The sequence below is a fragment of the Tursiops truncatus genome, chromosome 6 (assembly GCF_011762595.2).
Source record: "Tursiops truncatus isolate mTurTru1 chromosome 6, mTurTru1.mat.Y, whole genome shotgun sequence".
In the NCBI taxonomy this organism is placed as follows: domain Eukaryota; kingdom Metazoa; phylum Chordata; class Mammalia; order Artiodactyla; family Delphinidae; genus Tursiops; species Tursiops truncatus.
The window spans coordinates 81603157-81617948 of NC_047039.1; the positions used below are offsets into that span (position 1 = coordinate 81603157).

Here is a 14792-nt window from a genome sequence, read left to right on the forward strand (position 1 = left end):
AAATGATATGTTAAGTAACTATAATTTATATAAAGATGTATATAAGGATGTTTATCATGGGGTTGTCTGTCTTTGATAAATTTTTTTATTAAACTTTGATTTTTATTCCTTACTGTTAAGTTGATCAATTTTATATATCAAAATTTTCATTTGTAATCAAAATTAAGAAAGCTGAATTAGAAATCTGAAATATGCTCAACTATTATTCCCTTCCTGTAATTAAAGAATAAAGCAATCATTGACAAATATTTGAACATTTACACCCAAGTCCAAGGATATATAAGTGGATCTTTTACCTGCCTTCATTATATAATATCTACAGGGGAAAAAAAGAAAACTTTTCTCTAAAGAGTATCCTTGTACAGCAACACATGCAGAACTGCCATATTCTTATAATAGGTACATAATATGCCATAGTAATACTACGATCTATGGGATGTCACTCTGCCCTAGTTCTCATCTAAGCAACTTACGTGTAATGTCTCACTGATTCCTTACTAAACTTTTATAAGGTGGGTGGTATTATCATCATTTTTATAGTTGAAGAAACTGAAATACAGAGAAGTTTTTCTTTTTTTTTTTTTTAAAGAGAAGTTTTGATAAACTTCATAAATGTCCAACTGTGCTTCCATTTTTATAAAAATGTTTTAAGGGCCTATGCATAGAAAAGAACTGGAAAAATAGACATTAAACTGTTACTGATGATTGTCTCTGGGTAGTATAATTATGGGATAGAAGTTCTTTATAGTTTTCTAACTTCTCTGCACTGCACATGAATTACTCTTGTACTGAAAAGGGGGAAAGAATTCCCTCACAATAAGAAGGAAAAAGGTAGGCTTACATTCAATTTTTTATTTTTGCTCTTTTGTTTTTCAGATATCTGAACTATCTTCATTCACCCTCCAAAACCTCTTCTAAATCCTAAACACATAAGCAAAATTACTTATTATGGCTACGATACCCATTTTAAATCGATCAATTTATTATATGTATAACCCTGTATAAACAGAGAATACATGTTATCTATATACACTTGACACCACACTGGCACTCTACTGTATGAAGAACATTTATGCCTACTTTTTAAGATTCTCTGTAGGGAATCTGTGATACAGCCAACAAGTGCCCTTTGTGCTCCTATAACACCCTATGTTCATCACTGTCACAGTACTTATCACACTCGATTATGACTAAGTTTATCAGTCTTTCTCTTCTGACAAAAGTTGACGCCAGCATTTGTGTTAACACAGAGCCTGGAACACAGCTGACACTTAGCAATTGTTGGATACACTGATTACAGATGGACGGACAGACAGACTTCCGCACATATGCATACGTGGATGGATGCATGGACAAATGAATACAGAGATAGATGGACAAAAGAATGGATAGTCACATGGATAGACAGATGTATGGACAGAGGAATGAATGTACCAATGCAGACTTTTGGTCATGAAATCCTGGCTCCAGTCCCAACTCTCTAGCACCTATGTAACAAGTCACTCTACCTTTCCAGGTGTTTTATTCATATATAAAAGTGATTAGACTATCTGACATTAGAAGGTTCCTTCTAGCTGCTAAATTAGATCACTGAGACTTAGGCATTATTTTTTCATTTTAAGCAATTAGAGAGGTTTGCTGGTGGAAAACTTCACTTTTGATAACCGTGTGGGTCACATTTAAGATTGCATTGAGGCCAAACCCTTAACCAGGGGTACATTCCTGACCCTACCGCCGTTCCTATACAAAAACATGACTCACTTGAAGACGAGGGCTTACATGCTTTTTTAGAATTGCAGTGAGGTTTGGACTGAGAGTCTCAAACACCAACTTACTGAGGGCAAACTTTAAGTCTTTTGTTCTTCAATTTATGGAAAAAAAAAATTTCCAATCCAACAGTGACATTGTATCTTTAAAGTGGAAGAACTTAGCTAAAGGCTCTTTGCAAAGCAGTAGAGCACAGTCCTTCATGATATAAATGTAGCCACTTACCTTTTACTTTTTTATCAAACTTCTTCTGTTTCATTTTTTCTCGGTTTTTCTGTTGAACTTCCTTCGCTTCTTCTAATGCTTCCTGACTACCCCAAACTTCAAGAGACCTCTTCACAATCTGAAATACAGACTCCATAAATTAGTTGTGGTTCATTGTTGTAAAATAGTTATAATTATTAAATCCAAAGGTGCCAAAGAGTGATCTAACTTAAGTGCAATTTTATAAGTATTTATTTGAAATTTAAAAGTTTTTAAATATTGATAAGAAACAACTCTACGGCTTTCCTGGTGGCACAGTGGTTGAGAGTCCGCCTGCCAATGCAGGGGACACGGGTTCGTGCCCCGCGCTGAGCCTGCGCGTCCGGAGCCTGTGCTCTGCAACGGTGAGAGGCCCGCGTACCGCAAAAAAAAAAAAAAAAAAAAAGAAACAACTCTAATAATCTCTCTATCTATAAACCTATGAAACCCTCAGTGAATGTATGATGAATAAGATTACGTATTTGCAAAGCACAATAAAACTAGGTGTACCTGTGTAAATAGAAAAGCTGTCCTCTGACTGCAATCACTTCTCTGCTTTGTTTTCACGTGAATCAAGAGAACTACATGTACTCAGTGGGTTTGATCGAGTTTTGGCAGGATCACCAAAAAAAATCTGCTGACCAATTAGCCATAGCAGATCTAAATATGAGGTCATCTCCAGAAATCTCCCATCACAGGAAATCAATCACTACTACTCTTCTCCTGAATCAATAACAATTTCCATCCACTTGACTAATTTCTGATCTTAAAAATATGAATTTTCTTTAAAACCTTTGGTAGCTGAATGACCTAACAAGTCTTTATTCTAGTTTAAAAACCTTGGAGAATATATATATATATATATATATGTACTCTTTATAATATTTATTTACATGTAGGGAAATAATATACACACTGAGAGTTATGCTCGGGATATCTCTCACAATGTGTTACAGGGACCAAAATATCAATCAATAAAGCCAAACTGAAATTTCTTAACATAAAGTAATATACTGTTATTTCATAAATTCTAAAACATCACACTTTCCACAATTTAACATCCCTGAAAATGCTGCATCACTAATGTAACTTAATGGTACTTTAACAACTCTGAGTCAAGAAGTGGTTCAGAAGAATTGGACTCTGAATGTTAGGAAGTTTAGGAATACCTTAATAAATCTGTGGTACTTGCATTTTCCTTGTTATGTACACACAAGCATGATTTATAGCAAAAAAAAACTATAGTAAGTCTAATGGCACTATTTCAATAAAATAAAAGCACCAAGTGATAAGGCAGCACTGGGTCAGTTTAATTAGCATTTTTTTATTTTTAATAGTACATAAAATTATGGTGAATCTTTTAATCAACAGTGTATTATGTTTAGTGAAAATTCAATATATGTCTGCTTTTACAATGTGGTTTCTTTATTAGAAGATACTAGGATCTTCTAGTATATTCCAATCAAACTGTGCTCTAAAGCAATGCCTCCCAATATTTTTTATGTAATGGCACAAAAAAAGAATATTATGGTATTTGTACCATTCTTGGATAGATACAGGAAGCTGGAGTTAGATTCTGGGCATCTGTGAAATTCTGAAATTTTTTTTTATGATTTTATTTGGGGGGTAGGTGGGCAAGGGCTGACTCCCATTTCAAGCATTTTCGTTTCCAAATTGTACTCCTAACATCACCCAGTAGTAATATATTTGCTTCAAAGTGCCACATCAAAAAGCAAAATAAGTAAACATGTTATTAAATGTCATTATGTACGACTATGGCTCATGTAACACAATAAAATGAAAAGGATCTTTTTAACTTTCTGTAAGTAAAAACTAATTATAACTAGTTCACTGTTAAAACTTCACCCGACCCAGGGTTTAAAATGACTGAATATAACTTATTAGAGACCTGTAATTTTAAGTAGAGTTTCATATCACCCCACTGTGCATGATGAGGATTCTTCTTCACAATAAATTTAAGAGCTGGTTCTCTTTTTTCTAAATCACAATCTTTCAGAAGGTATTCTTGTTTTGCTTCTGTTTTAGTTATAAGCTTGTGTTTATCATCAGCATCTCTGAAAACAGATTAAGTCCATTATATAAAGTAGTTGTTTTAAATAAATTAAGATTTTTCAAACAGTCCCCAAACCTAGGGGCATACATGCCAAAAGAAACATATAAAATACTTTTTCCTGAAACTCTCATGGTCAAATTAGCAGCGTAAGAATTCCAACAGAAAAATACTTTCTTTTACTAATTCTGAGAAGCTATTTATATTAGCAGCAGATCCATGTTATTTAGCATGTTAAGAATTTCTTTTTACTAAGTCCCTCTTTTCCACAAAGTATTTGAAATAACTTACATGAACACAGCAAATATAAATGAGAACTAAGACTCAATAAGTAAGAAAATATAAGGCTTAAAGTCAGGAGAGGCAGGATATAAGGAATATAAACATGCAAGGTCCAAAGGCACCAAGCACAGCTGAGTTTCCAGTTGGCTCTGAGCTTTTTCAAAGCCCAGGTAAAAATGGAGACATAGTCAATTACATAGCTCTTCTCATTCATTTGTTCTCCATCTACATGCTAGGTATTGTTCAAGGTACTAGGAATACAGCAAAGAATAAAACAAAGCCTTGTTTTCAGGAAGCTTACATTCTAGTTAGGAGAAGACAGTCAATAAGCAAACATGATGATTGATAAAAGTGCTATAAAGGAATACAAAGCATGGTAAAGGAACAGAAATTTTCAGAGAGATTGGGAAATCGAGAGAATGCCACTGATGAGGAAACATTTGAGCAGGGCCCTTTAGAAGTCAGAAAACATTCTGAATAGCTAGAGAAAGAACATTCATAGCAGAAAGAAGAGAAAGTGCAAAGACTCTAGGACAGGAGTGTGCTTTGCAAATGGAGTTCACAACAAGTGAGCCAGTGTGACCAGAATGCTTAAAGTAAGTGACGGTGAGGAGTGATGGAAAATAAAGTCAGAGACAGGCAAGGGTCTTGTAAGAAATGGTGAAGACAATTTTATTCTAAATGGATTAGAAACCATTAAAGAGTTTTGAGTAAAATGCTATATGGAGAAGAGACTAACCGTGCAAAAGTGGGGGAAGAGGCCAGTTACAAGAGTACTACTGCAGTGGTCCAGGCAAGAGCTGATAGGGGCCCAGTCTAAGGCAGTAATAGTACAGAGGATGAGAAATGGATGGATTCAGGACATGGTTTAAATATAGACCCAAATGGATTTGGAATTAAACATGGGATAGAGAAACAGCCAGTGAATGAAGTTGGCCTTTACTGAAGTGGTGAACACTTAGGAGGAGGTATAGAACAGGTGGTGGGGGGAGGGGGAGAGGAGTTATAATTGGGAATAACTTTAAGAAGACTAAATAATTTGGAAGTATATACCAAAGGAGGGGACAGGTAAAGTACATTGTACTAATCTATAATCATCAAAGATGTTGGAAAAAACAAATAGAATGGAGGGCTGTATTCCTAATTATGTTTACATAACTTTCTTTAAATTGATAATTAGGTTACTTCCATTTTCTCATGGAAGTAAGGTTATATGTGGTAATTTAGTTCCTGAACACTATCTGTACTTTAAGGAGAGTGATAACACTGTGGGCCTTAACCACTGTGTGCATTAATGATACTGTTACATCACTGGGAATAGAGTTAATAATTCCAGTGGGTACCAGAACATTTCCCATCACAGATCTGATCATGAGACCAGAAACATCTCCCGTTCTATCTTCTAGGGATCTACTTAGCAACAAGTCAGTGGTGATGGCTCTAGATGTCTGCAGCAGGGACTCTGAAAAGGCAGGTCCACCAGGCGTGTGAGCACTTGATCTGGGACTGTACGTACAAGAAGTGGGGACAGGGAACAGATAAGAGGGCTAAGTAAGAATCCAAGGTGGGATCTTTAGGTGTGAAAGACACCAACACAGGACTTGGCTGAGATAACCAGTAGGGACAGGAGAACCAAGTGGAGTGAGTAATATTCCGTGGTGATACAAAAAGAGATAAAGGCTAGGAGAAGAAAAAGAATGACAGAAGAATGTGATTTTTCCTCATTTAATCTCTTCCCTGCCAATTCAGGAGAGTAGAAAATGAATGGAAAGAGGTGTTCTGAGTACCAGAAGGGTAGCTGGAGGCGTTATACTTCCCTCCTCTCATTGAAGGTGCCAGTCCTCTGACCAAGGTATCAACACACACTAGTCAAAGAAAGAAAGAAACAAAGGGATCCTTAGCGTCTGGGGGGGAGAGAAGGGTTAGGAACCTGCTACTGAGAGACAGTTAACGCCCCCCCCAACCCCCCAGCAGAAAGGAAAAGGACATATGTATGGCAGAACCAGGGACATCCTTCCTATTTATGTGGCATAACATTGATAAGCATAGTCTTCCTGTAATTCTTTAGCAAAATGGAAAATACAGAAATTTTAGGAAGCTCCCAAAACAAAAAACGTATTTATGAAGAAAATATTAAATCCAAATGGATCTAATTATTGTTTTGCCCTAAACCTACAAGCAAACATTAAATTTTAGTAATTTAGAACATGCTCTGAAATAAAAATAAGTACCTGCAGTTATCACAAGTTGCCAAATCAAAGTGGTTCATTAGATAAGAATCCATAAATTCTTTACCACATTCTTCACATATAACATAATCAAATTCCATTACAGGTCCTAAAGAAAGGAAGATTAATTCTCTAAGTTGCCTTTTTTTGTGATTAGAATAGAGCCTCCTCTATTTTATTAGCTTACCAGCATGTATTTTATGCCTGATACAAACATATTTACGTAAAAGACAACATAAAACCTTGATTAAGTAATCTTACATTTATCTAAAAAAAATTTTTTTAAGGAAAAAAGAAAAAAAAAGGAAATAACATAAAGGAAAAAATTATGGACTCACCCAGTATTTTTGAACTCAAACAACATGGAAGGTACTTGTATTACTTTTGTATTGCTGGTATAACAAATTACCACAAATTTAGTGGCTAAAAGAACACAAATTTATTTTCTCACAGATCTGTAGTTTATATGTCTGACACAGGTCGCAGTGGGCTAAAGTCAAGGTGATGGCAGGGTTGCACTCCTTTCTGGAGGTTTTGAGGGACAACCTATTACCAGCCATTTCCAGCTTCTAGAGGCCACCTACATTCCTGGACTCATGACTCCCTTTCTCCAGGGATGTAAGCTGGAGCCAGCAACTGCAGCTTCTTACATCACTATGGCTTCTTCCATAATCCCACCTACCCCTGACTCTCTCCTGCCTCTCTTCTACTCTGAAGGATCCCTGTGATTACACTGGGCCCAGCTGGATAACCCAGAATAATCTCCCCATCTCAAAGTCTTTAACCTTAATCATATCTGCAAAGTCCCTTTGGCTCTGCAAGGTAATAAATGCATAGGTTCCGGGATGGTTAGGATGTGGACATCTTTGGGGGCCATTACTTGGCCTACCACAGTACTGTTGAGAGTACAAAGATTAGTCTCAAGGCCGGAGGGAGGTGGGGGAGCTGCTTACAGATAAGGGAGATGGGCACCAACATGTAACACAGAAAACAGAGGCAACACAGAATTCACTTTCAAATGGGAAACTTTTTCTCTCCCTCACCCCCAACAACAGAGTAAACAGCTTCCTCTTCATCTGTCTCAACCACTAGACTGGAAATCTCTTGAAGGCAGAGATTGTATTTAGTTTAGCTATATATCCTCAATACCCAGCACAGAAACTACTCTAGGCAGAGTAAGGCCGGATTCTTTTTTTTTTTTTTTAAAGATTTCAAATACCTAGCTAAGAATCTTTGTCCTACAGAATTTTTTTTCCAGCAAGTCTGAAGGTTTTACTCCTAAGTCTTTAGGATGATTGCTACTGCCAAGCCCCAACTCTGAGAACTGCCACAAGTCCCAGCAGGAAGAAAAATGGAGTTGCCATTTGTTCATGATTTGTTCAACGTATTCCTATCACTGCCTTCCCTTACCTACTTCCAACACAAGAAGGTCAGTCAGTATTCTAGCACTCCTCAATATTACTAATCTCCAAACTCTAACAAAAAAATCACTCTTCTTTCTAAAATATTACAGGGGCATAGCTATGGACAAAAGGAAAAACTGAAAATATAGTCAAAGTGGTATCTTCAAAAAACTGGTTACTGGAATGTGTTTGGATAGAGAGAAATTAGTCAGAAATACCCATTAGGAGGCTACTGCACAGTATTATTAATCAAAAGCCATAAAATGTGCATACATTTTCCTAATTTTAAAAATGCCTTATAATGGAAATTTTTAAATATACATAAGGATGATTTTTCAACTCCATCACTCCCTTTACATTTACCATTTGGAAATTGCTAGTCTACTGTAATCAAGAGCCTTCCCCTCCCCCATTCAGTCCTTCATTCACTAACACATTTATTATCCATATAGACTCATGGATTCCTATTATTTCAATGGTGTCCTTCATTATTTTAGCATTCAAATTGTCTGAAATTTGGCCAGTGGAAGCCCCTTCAAGCTGACACTTATGCCTCTGTAACATGCTTCTATCACTTTCTGAACACTTACATATTTTCTGGCATTACAAAATGTCCCAAGCTCATCTTGTAGCCATCCTGCCCCAACCCTGGAATCAGCTATTTCTCTGAAGGGCCCTGGTTCCTTTTAGTGGAGAACAGTATCAGCATCCAGGATCTGGACACCAGCTGTGCTCATTGCTACTGGGCTACCTCTGCTTCACGGCCATTTCTGTGAACAGGGCTGAGAAATATACATATATATATAGACACAAATACTCACACATGTACTGTACACTTTTTTTGTTGAGATATAACTGACATAACATTATATTAGTTTCAGGTGTACGACATAATGAGTCAACAATTGTATACATTACATAATGATCACCACAGTAAGTCTAGTTAACATTCGTCACCATACGGTTACATTTCTTATCGTAAGAATTTTTAAGATCTAGTCTCTTAGCAACTTTCAAATATGTAATACAGTATTACTGTTACCATGCTGTACATTACTTTCCCATGACTAACTGGAAGTTTGTACCTTTTGACCCACTTCAAACATTTCACCTACCTCCCTCCTCCTCCCCCCTCTGGCAATCATCAATCTGTTCTCTGTATCTATGAGTTCAGGGTGGGGGTTGTTTTTAGATTCCACATATAAGTGAGATCATATGGTATTTAACTTTCTCTGACTTACTTCACTTAGCATAATGCCCTCAAGGCCCATCCATGATGTCATAAATGGCAAGATTTCATTCTTTCTTATGGCTGAATAATATTCCACTGTATGTATATATACACACACACACACACACACACACACACATCACACTTTCTTTATCCATTCATCCATCGATGGACACTTAGATTGTTTCCACATCTAGTTATTGTAAATAATGCTGCAATGAACATGGGGGTACATGTATATTTTCGAGTTACTGTTTACATTTTCTTTGGATAAATACCCAGAAGTGGGACTGCTGGATTATATGGTAGTTCTAATTTTTTGAGGCACTTGCATACTGTTTTCCATAGTAGTTGCACTGATTTACATTTACAAGGGTTCCTTTTATCCACATGCTCACCAACACTTATTTTTTGTCTCTTTGATAACCACCATTCTAACAGGTGTGAGGTGATAGCTCACCATTGTTTGATTTGCATTTCCCTGATGATTAGTGATGTTGAGCATCCTTCCATGTACGTACTGGCCGTCTGTACGTCTTCTTTGGAAAAATGTCTATTCAGATCTGCCCATTTTTTAATCGGATTGTTTGGTATTTTGCTATTGAGTTGTAGGAGTCCTTTATGTATTTTGGATACTAACCCCTCATCAGATGTATGATTTGCAAATATTTTCCCCCTTTCAGTTGGTGGGCTTTTCAAAGGTTTGCTTTGCTGTGCAGAAGCTTTTTAGTTTGATGTAGTCCCACTTGTTTAACAGTTTTGCTTTTGTTGCCTCTGCTTTTGGTATCATACCCAAAAATATCATTGCCAAGACCAATGTCAAGGAGCTTTTCATCTATTTTCTTTTTTGTTTGTTTTTTATTTATTTGGTCGCATTGGGTCTTAGTTGCAGCTCACAGGCTCCTTAGTTACGGCTCCAAGCTCCTTAGTTGCAGCATGCAAACTCTTAGTTGTGGCATGCATGTGGGATCTAGTTCCCAGACCAGGGTTCAAACCTGGGCCCCATGCATTGGGAGCACAGAGTCTTAACCACTGCGCCACCAGGGAAGTCCCCATCTGTTTTCTTCTAAGAGTATTACAGTTTGTCTTACACTTAAATCTTTAATCCATTTTGAATTATTCTGTGTGTATGAGGTAAGACAGTGGCCCAGTTTCAATCTTTTGCAGGTGACTGTCCAGTTCTCCCAACACCTTTTATTGAAAAAACTGTCCTTTCCCCTTGTATATTCTTGGCTCCTCTGTCATAAATTAATTGACCATATGTGTAGGTATATTTCTGGGCTCTCTCTTCTGTTCCATTGATCTATGTGTCTGTTTTTATGCCAATACCATACTGTTTTCATTACAATGGCTTTGAAATATAATTTGAAATCAGGGAGCATGAGGTCTCCAGCTCTGTTCTTTTTTCTCAAGATTGCTCTGGCCATTCAGGGTTTTTCATGGTTCCATGTGAATTTTAGGATTGTTTGTTCTATTTCTGTGGGAAATTGCCATTGGAATTTTGATAGGGACTGCACTGATTCTATAGATTGCTTTAGGTACTATGGACATTTTAAGAATATTAGTTCTTCCAACCCAGGAGCACAGAATGTTTTTCTATTTATTTGTGTCTTCTATTTCTTTCATTCATGTCTTATAGTTTTCAGTGTACAAGTATTTTACCTCCTTGGTTAAATTTATTCCTAGGTATTTTATTCTTTCTGATAAATGGGCAACTGTAAACAGGACTGTTTTCTTAATTTCTCTTTCTGATAGTTCACTAGTGGTGTACAAAAATGCAACAGATTTCTATATATTGATTTTGTTTCCTGCAACTTTGCTGAATTCATTTTTTAGTTTACATATACACTTCTACATGCATACACATATACATGTTTTAGAAATCATGAGTTCACACTGATACTGGCAATTCTAATCCATCCCCACAAGGTTCTTTCTTGCCTTCTCCCATTCCATATTTGTATGTCCTTTCTTCTACAATGAGAACCTTGGCTCCCAACAACATCAAGAAATACATTCATCTGCATGAGCCAATAATACATCTAAACTAGTTTCAAAATTTCTTCACTCATACCACTCTATAAAATGAGTTCAGGAATTTTGTGGTTTTCCCCTTACACCACCCACCTCAAATTAAGGATATACTGTCAAATACTGTCCTCATAAATCATTTGGACTAGTTCTTTCTGTCCTCCCCCTCTTCAACATGATCATGTTATTTCATTTGGAAAAATATGTCCATTTGTTTATTTGCTTTTAGGTTGTTTACTCCTTCTAGCAATGTTAATTTAACTTTTTTTAAGTATGTAAACTTTACCAGAAATATACATACTTTTGGGTCAGTTACCCTACTGCTATGAATCAGAGCGCTGGACAAAAGTTTACCTCCAAATATATTCACTGCAGTAATAATTATTAGAATAGAGAAAAGAAATAAACAAAAGAGCTGCATTTAAATGAACCATGGTGCAGCCATCAAAAGGAGTATTATGTAGCCATTAAAAAGAAAGTTCTGAAAGAATATTTAAGAAATGGGGAGGGCTTCCCTGGTGGCACAGTGGTTGAAAGTCTGCCTGCCAATGCAGGGGACACAGGTTCGAGCCCTGGTCTGGGAGGATCCCACATGCCGTGGAGCAACTGGGCACATGAGCCACAACTACTGAGCCTGAGCGTCTGGAGCCTGTGCTCCGCAACGAGAAGCCGTGAGAGTGAGAGGCCCGCGCACCGCGATGAAGAGTGGCCCCCGCTCGCCACAACTGGAGAAAGCCCTCGCACAGAAACGAAGACCCAACACAGCCAAAAATTAAGTAATTAATTGATTTTAAAAAAAGAAATGGGGAAATGCTCCTAACGACATTTTTATAAAAGAAAAATATTACATTCTCATTCACATATCAAAAACAGTCTCAAAGATAATACATCAAAATGTTTGTACAGGAAGTTGCTGTTTAATGGGACCGTTTCAATTTTGGGATGATGAAAAAACTCTGGAGATGGATGGTGGTGACTGTTACAAAACAACATAAAGGTATAGTACTTAATGCCACTAAACATACTAAACATATGCTTTAAAAGGTTACAACTGTAGGGCTTCCCTGGTGGCGCAGTGGTTGAGAGTCCGCCTGCCGATGCAGGAGACACAGGTTCGTGCCCCAGTCCGGGAAGATCTCACATGCCGCGGAGCAGCTAGGCCAGTGAGCCATGGCCGCTGAGGCTGCGTGTCTGGAGCCTGTGCTCCACAACGAGAGAGGCCACAACAGTGAGAGGCCCGCGTACCCCCAAAAAAAGAAAAGGTTACAATTGTAAATTTTATGTTATGTATATTTTATCACAATTTTTAAAAATAATTTTTTAAAAAGACAGTATGAACAGTGACTGACCTCATTGTTACACACTATTCTCTCCACATGGTTGCATTCCCCTGCAGTCTTAGAGTACACAGTGGGTTTAATTCTAGACTAGAGGTTGTCAAGGTGTGGCCCCTGGGCCAGCAGGATCAGCATCACCCAGGAACTTGTTAGAAACAAATTCACAGTCCCTACCTAAGACCTACTAAATCAGAAGAAGCCCTAGGGATGGGGCCCCATAACCTGTGTTTTAATAAAGCCTTGCTGGTGATACTGAAGAACCCTGTTCTAGATTCTAAAAGCATCTGATAGGCTCTGTTTTATAGGCAGCAAAGCTTAATGACCCAAATAAATTACTTTGATTTTTCTCAGCTATGCTACAAAAATAGACTGTCTTTAAAATTAACAAAGAAATCCTTGGTGGGCGTGTGCTGCAAAGGGTTCAAGGGACACCGCCCTCAGCAAAGATAGAGTACCCAGTCATAAGAATCCTGGGAAGCAGAGGGACTTCCCTGGTGGTCTGGTAAAGAATCCGCCTTCCAATGCAGGGGACACGGGTTTGATCCCTGGTCAAGGAACCAAGATCCCACATGCCGTGGGGGCAACTAAGCCTGCGTGCCACAACTATTGAGCTTGACCTTGCGAGCCTCAACAAGAGAGCCGGCGTGCTGCAAACTACAGAGCCCATGCACCCTGGAGCCTGCACACCACAACTAGAGAGAGAAAACCCCCAAGCCCCAACCAGAGAGAAGCCTGAGTGCTGCAACGAAGAGCCTGTGAACCGCAACAAAAGATCCCGCATGCCGCAACTAAATCCCAACACAGAGAAAGAAGGGGAGGGGAGGGGAGGGGAGGGGAGGGGAGGAAGGAAGGAAGGAAGGAAGGAAGGAAGGAAGGAAGGAAGGAAGGAAGGAAGGAAGGAAGGAAGGAAGAAAACAGAGGAGGAACCAAGATGGCGAAGTAGAAGGACGTGCTCTCACTCCCTCTGGCGAAAACACCAGAATCACAACTAACTGCTGGACAATCATCGACAGGAAGACACTGGAACTCACCAAAAAAGATACCCCACATCCAAAGACAAAGAAGAAGCCACAATGAGACAGTAGAAGGGGCGCAATCACAGTAAAATCAAATTCCATAACTGCTGGGTGGGTGACTCACAGACTGGAGAACACTTATACCACCGAAGTCTACCCACTGGAGTGAAGGTTCTGAGCCCCAAGTCAGGCTTCCCAACCTGGGGGTCCAGCAACAGGAGGAGGAACTCCTAGAGAATCAGACTTTGAAGCCTAGTGGGAATTGACTGCATGACTTCAACAGGACTGGGAGAAACAGAGACTCCACTCTTGGAGGGCACACACAAAGTAGTGTGCACATCAGGACCCAGGGGAAGGAGCAGTGACCCCATAGGAGATTGAACCAGACCTACCTGCTAGTGTTGGAGGGTCTCGTGCAGAGGCGGGGGTGGCTGTGGCTCACCGTGGGGACAAAGACACGGGCAGCAGAAGTTCTGGGAAGTACTCCTTGGTGTGACCCCTCCCAGAGTCTGTCATTAGCCCCACCAAAGAGCCTGGGTAGGCTCCACTGTTGGGTTGCCTCAGGACAAACAACCAACAGGGAGGGAACCCAGCCCCACCCATCAACAGTCAAGTGGATTAAAGTTTTACTGAGCTCTGCCCACCAGAGCAACAGTCAGCTCTACCCACCACCAGTCCCTCCCATCAGGAAGCTTGCACAAGCCTCTTAGATAGCCTCATCCACCAGAGGGCAGACAGCAGAAGCAAGAACTACAATCCTGCAGCCTGTGGATCAAAAACCACATTCACAGAAAGATAGACAAGATGAAAAGGCAGAGGGCTATGTACCAGATGAAGGAACAAGATAAAACCCCAGAAAAACAACTAAATGAGTGGAGATAGGCAACCTTCCAGAAAAAGAATTCAGAATTAATGATAGTGAAGATGATCCAGGATCTCGGAAAAAGAATGGAGGCAAAGATAGAGAAGATGCAAGAAGTTTAACAAAGACCTAGAAGAATTAAAGAACAAACAAACAGAGATGAACAATACAATAACTGAAATGAAAACTACACTAGAAGGAATCAATAGCAGAATAACTGAGGCAGAAGAACGGATAAGTGACCTGGAAGACAGAATGCTGGAATTCACTGCTGCAGAACAGAATAAAGAAAAAAGAATGAAAAGAAATGAAGACAGCCTA

At 38.8% G+C, this 14792-nt stretch overlaps 2 protein-coding genes and 1 pseudogene across 8 annotated transcripts in view; all 3 read right to left on the reverse strand.

Moving 5' to 3' along the window:
* XPA (XPA, DNA damage recognition and repair factor) overlaps window positions 1-14792 on the reverse strand; it is a 94637-nt gene that overhangs the window by 20374 nt on the left and 59471 nt on the right. For all 5 annotated transcript variants that reach the window (XR_012332600.1, XR_012332599.1, XM_073806326.1 and 2 more), the window contains 3 exons: window positions 6595-6700; window positions 3920-4085; window positions 1993-2110 (listed from right to left, as the gene is read on the reverse strand). Coding sequence is in view for 3 of the 5 variants with exons in the window: in XM_073806326.1 (XP_073662427.1) it covers window positions 1993-2110; window positions 3920-4085; window positions 6595-6700 (390 nt within the window). In the remaining 2 variants the exon portion in view is untranslated. The remainder of the gene's footprint in view (window positions 1-1992; window positions 2111-3919; window positions 4086-6594; window positions 6701-14792) is intronic.
* The window catches only part of TRMO (tRNA methyltransferase O), a 226826-nt gene continuing 214027 nt past the window's right edge, over window positions 1994-14792 (reverse strand). For all 3 annotated transcript variants that reach the window (XM_073806324.1, XM_073806322.1, XM_073806323.1), the window contains one exon: window positions 1994-2110. The gene's annotated coding sequence lies outside the window, so the exon portion shown is untranslated. The remainder of the gene's footprint in view (window positions 2111-14792) is intronic.
* The window catches only part of LOC141278992 (nucleophosmin pseudogene), a 206643-nt pseudogene continuing 193844 nt past the window's right edge, over window positions 1994-14792 (reverse strand).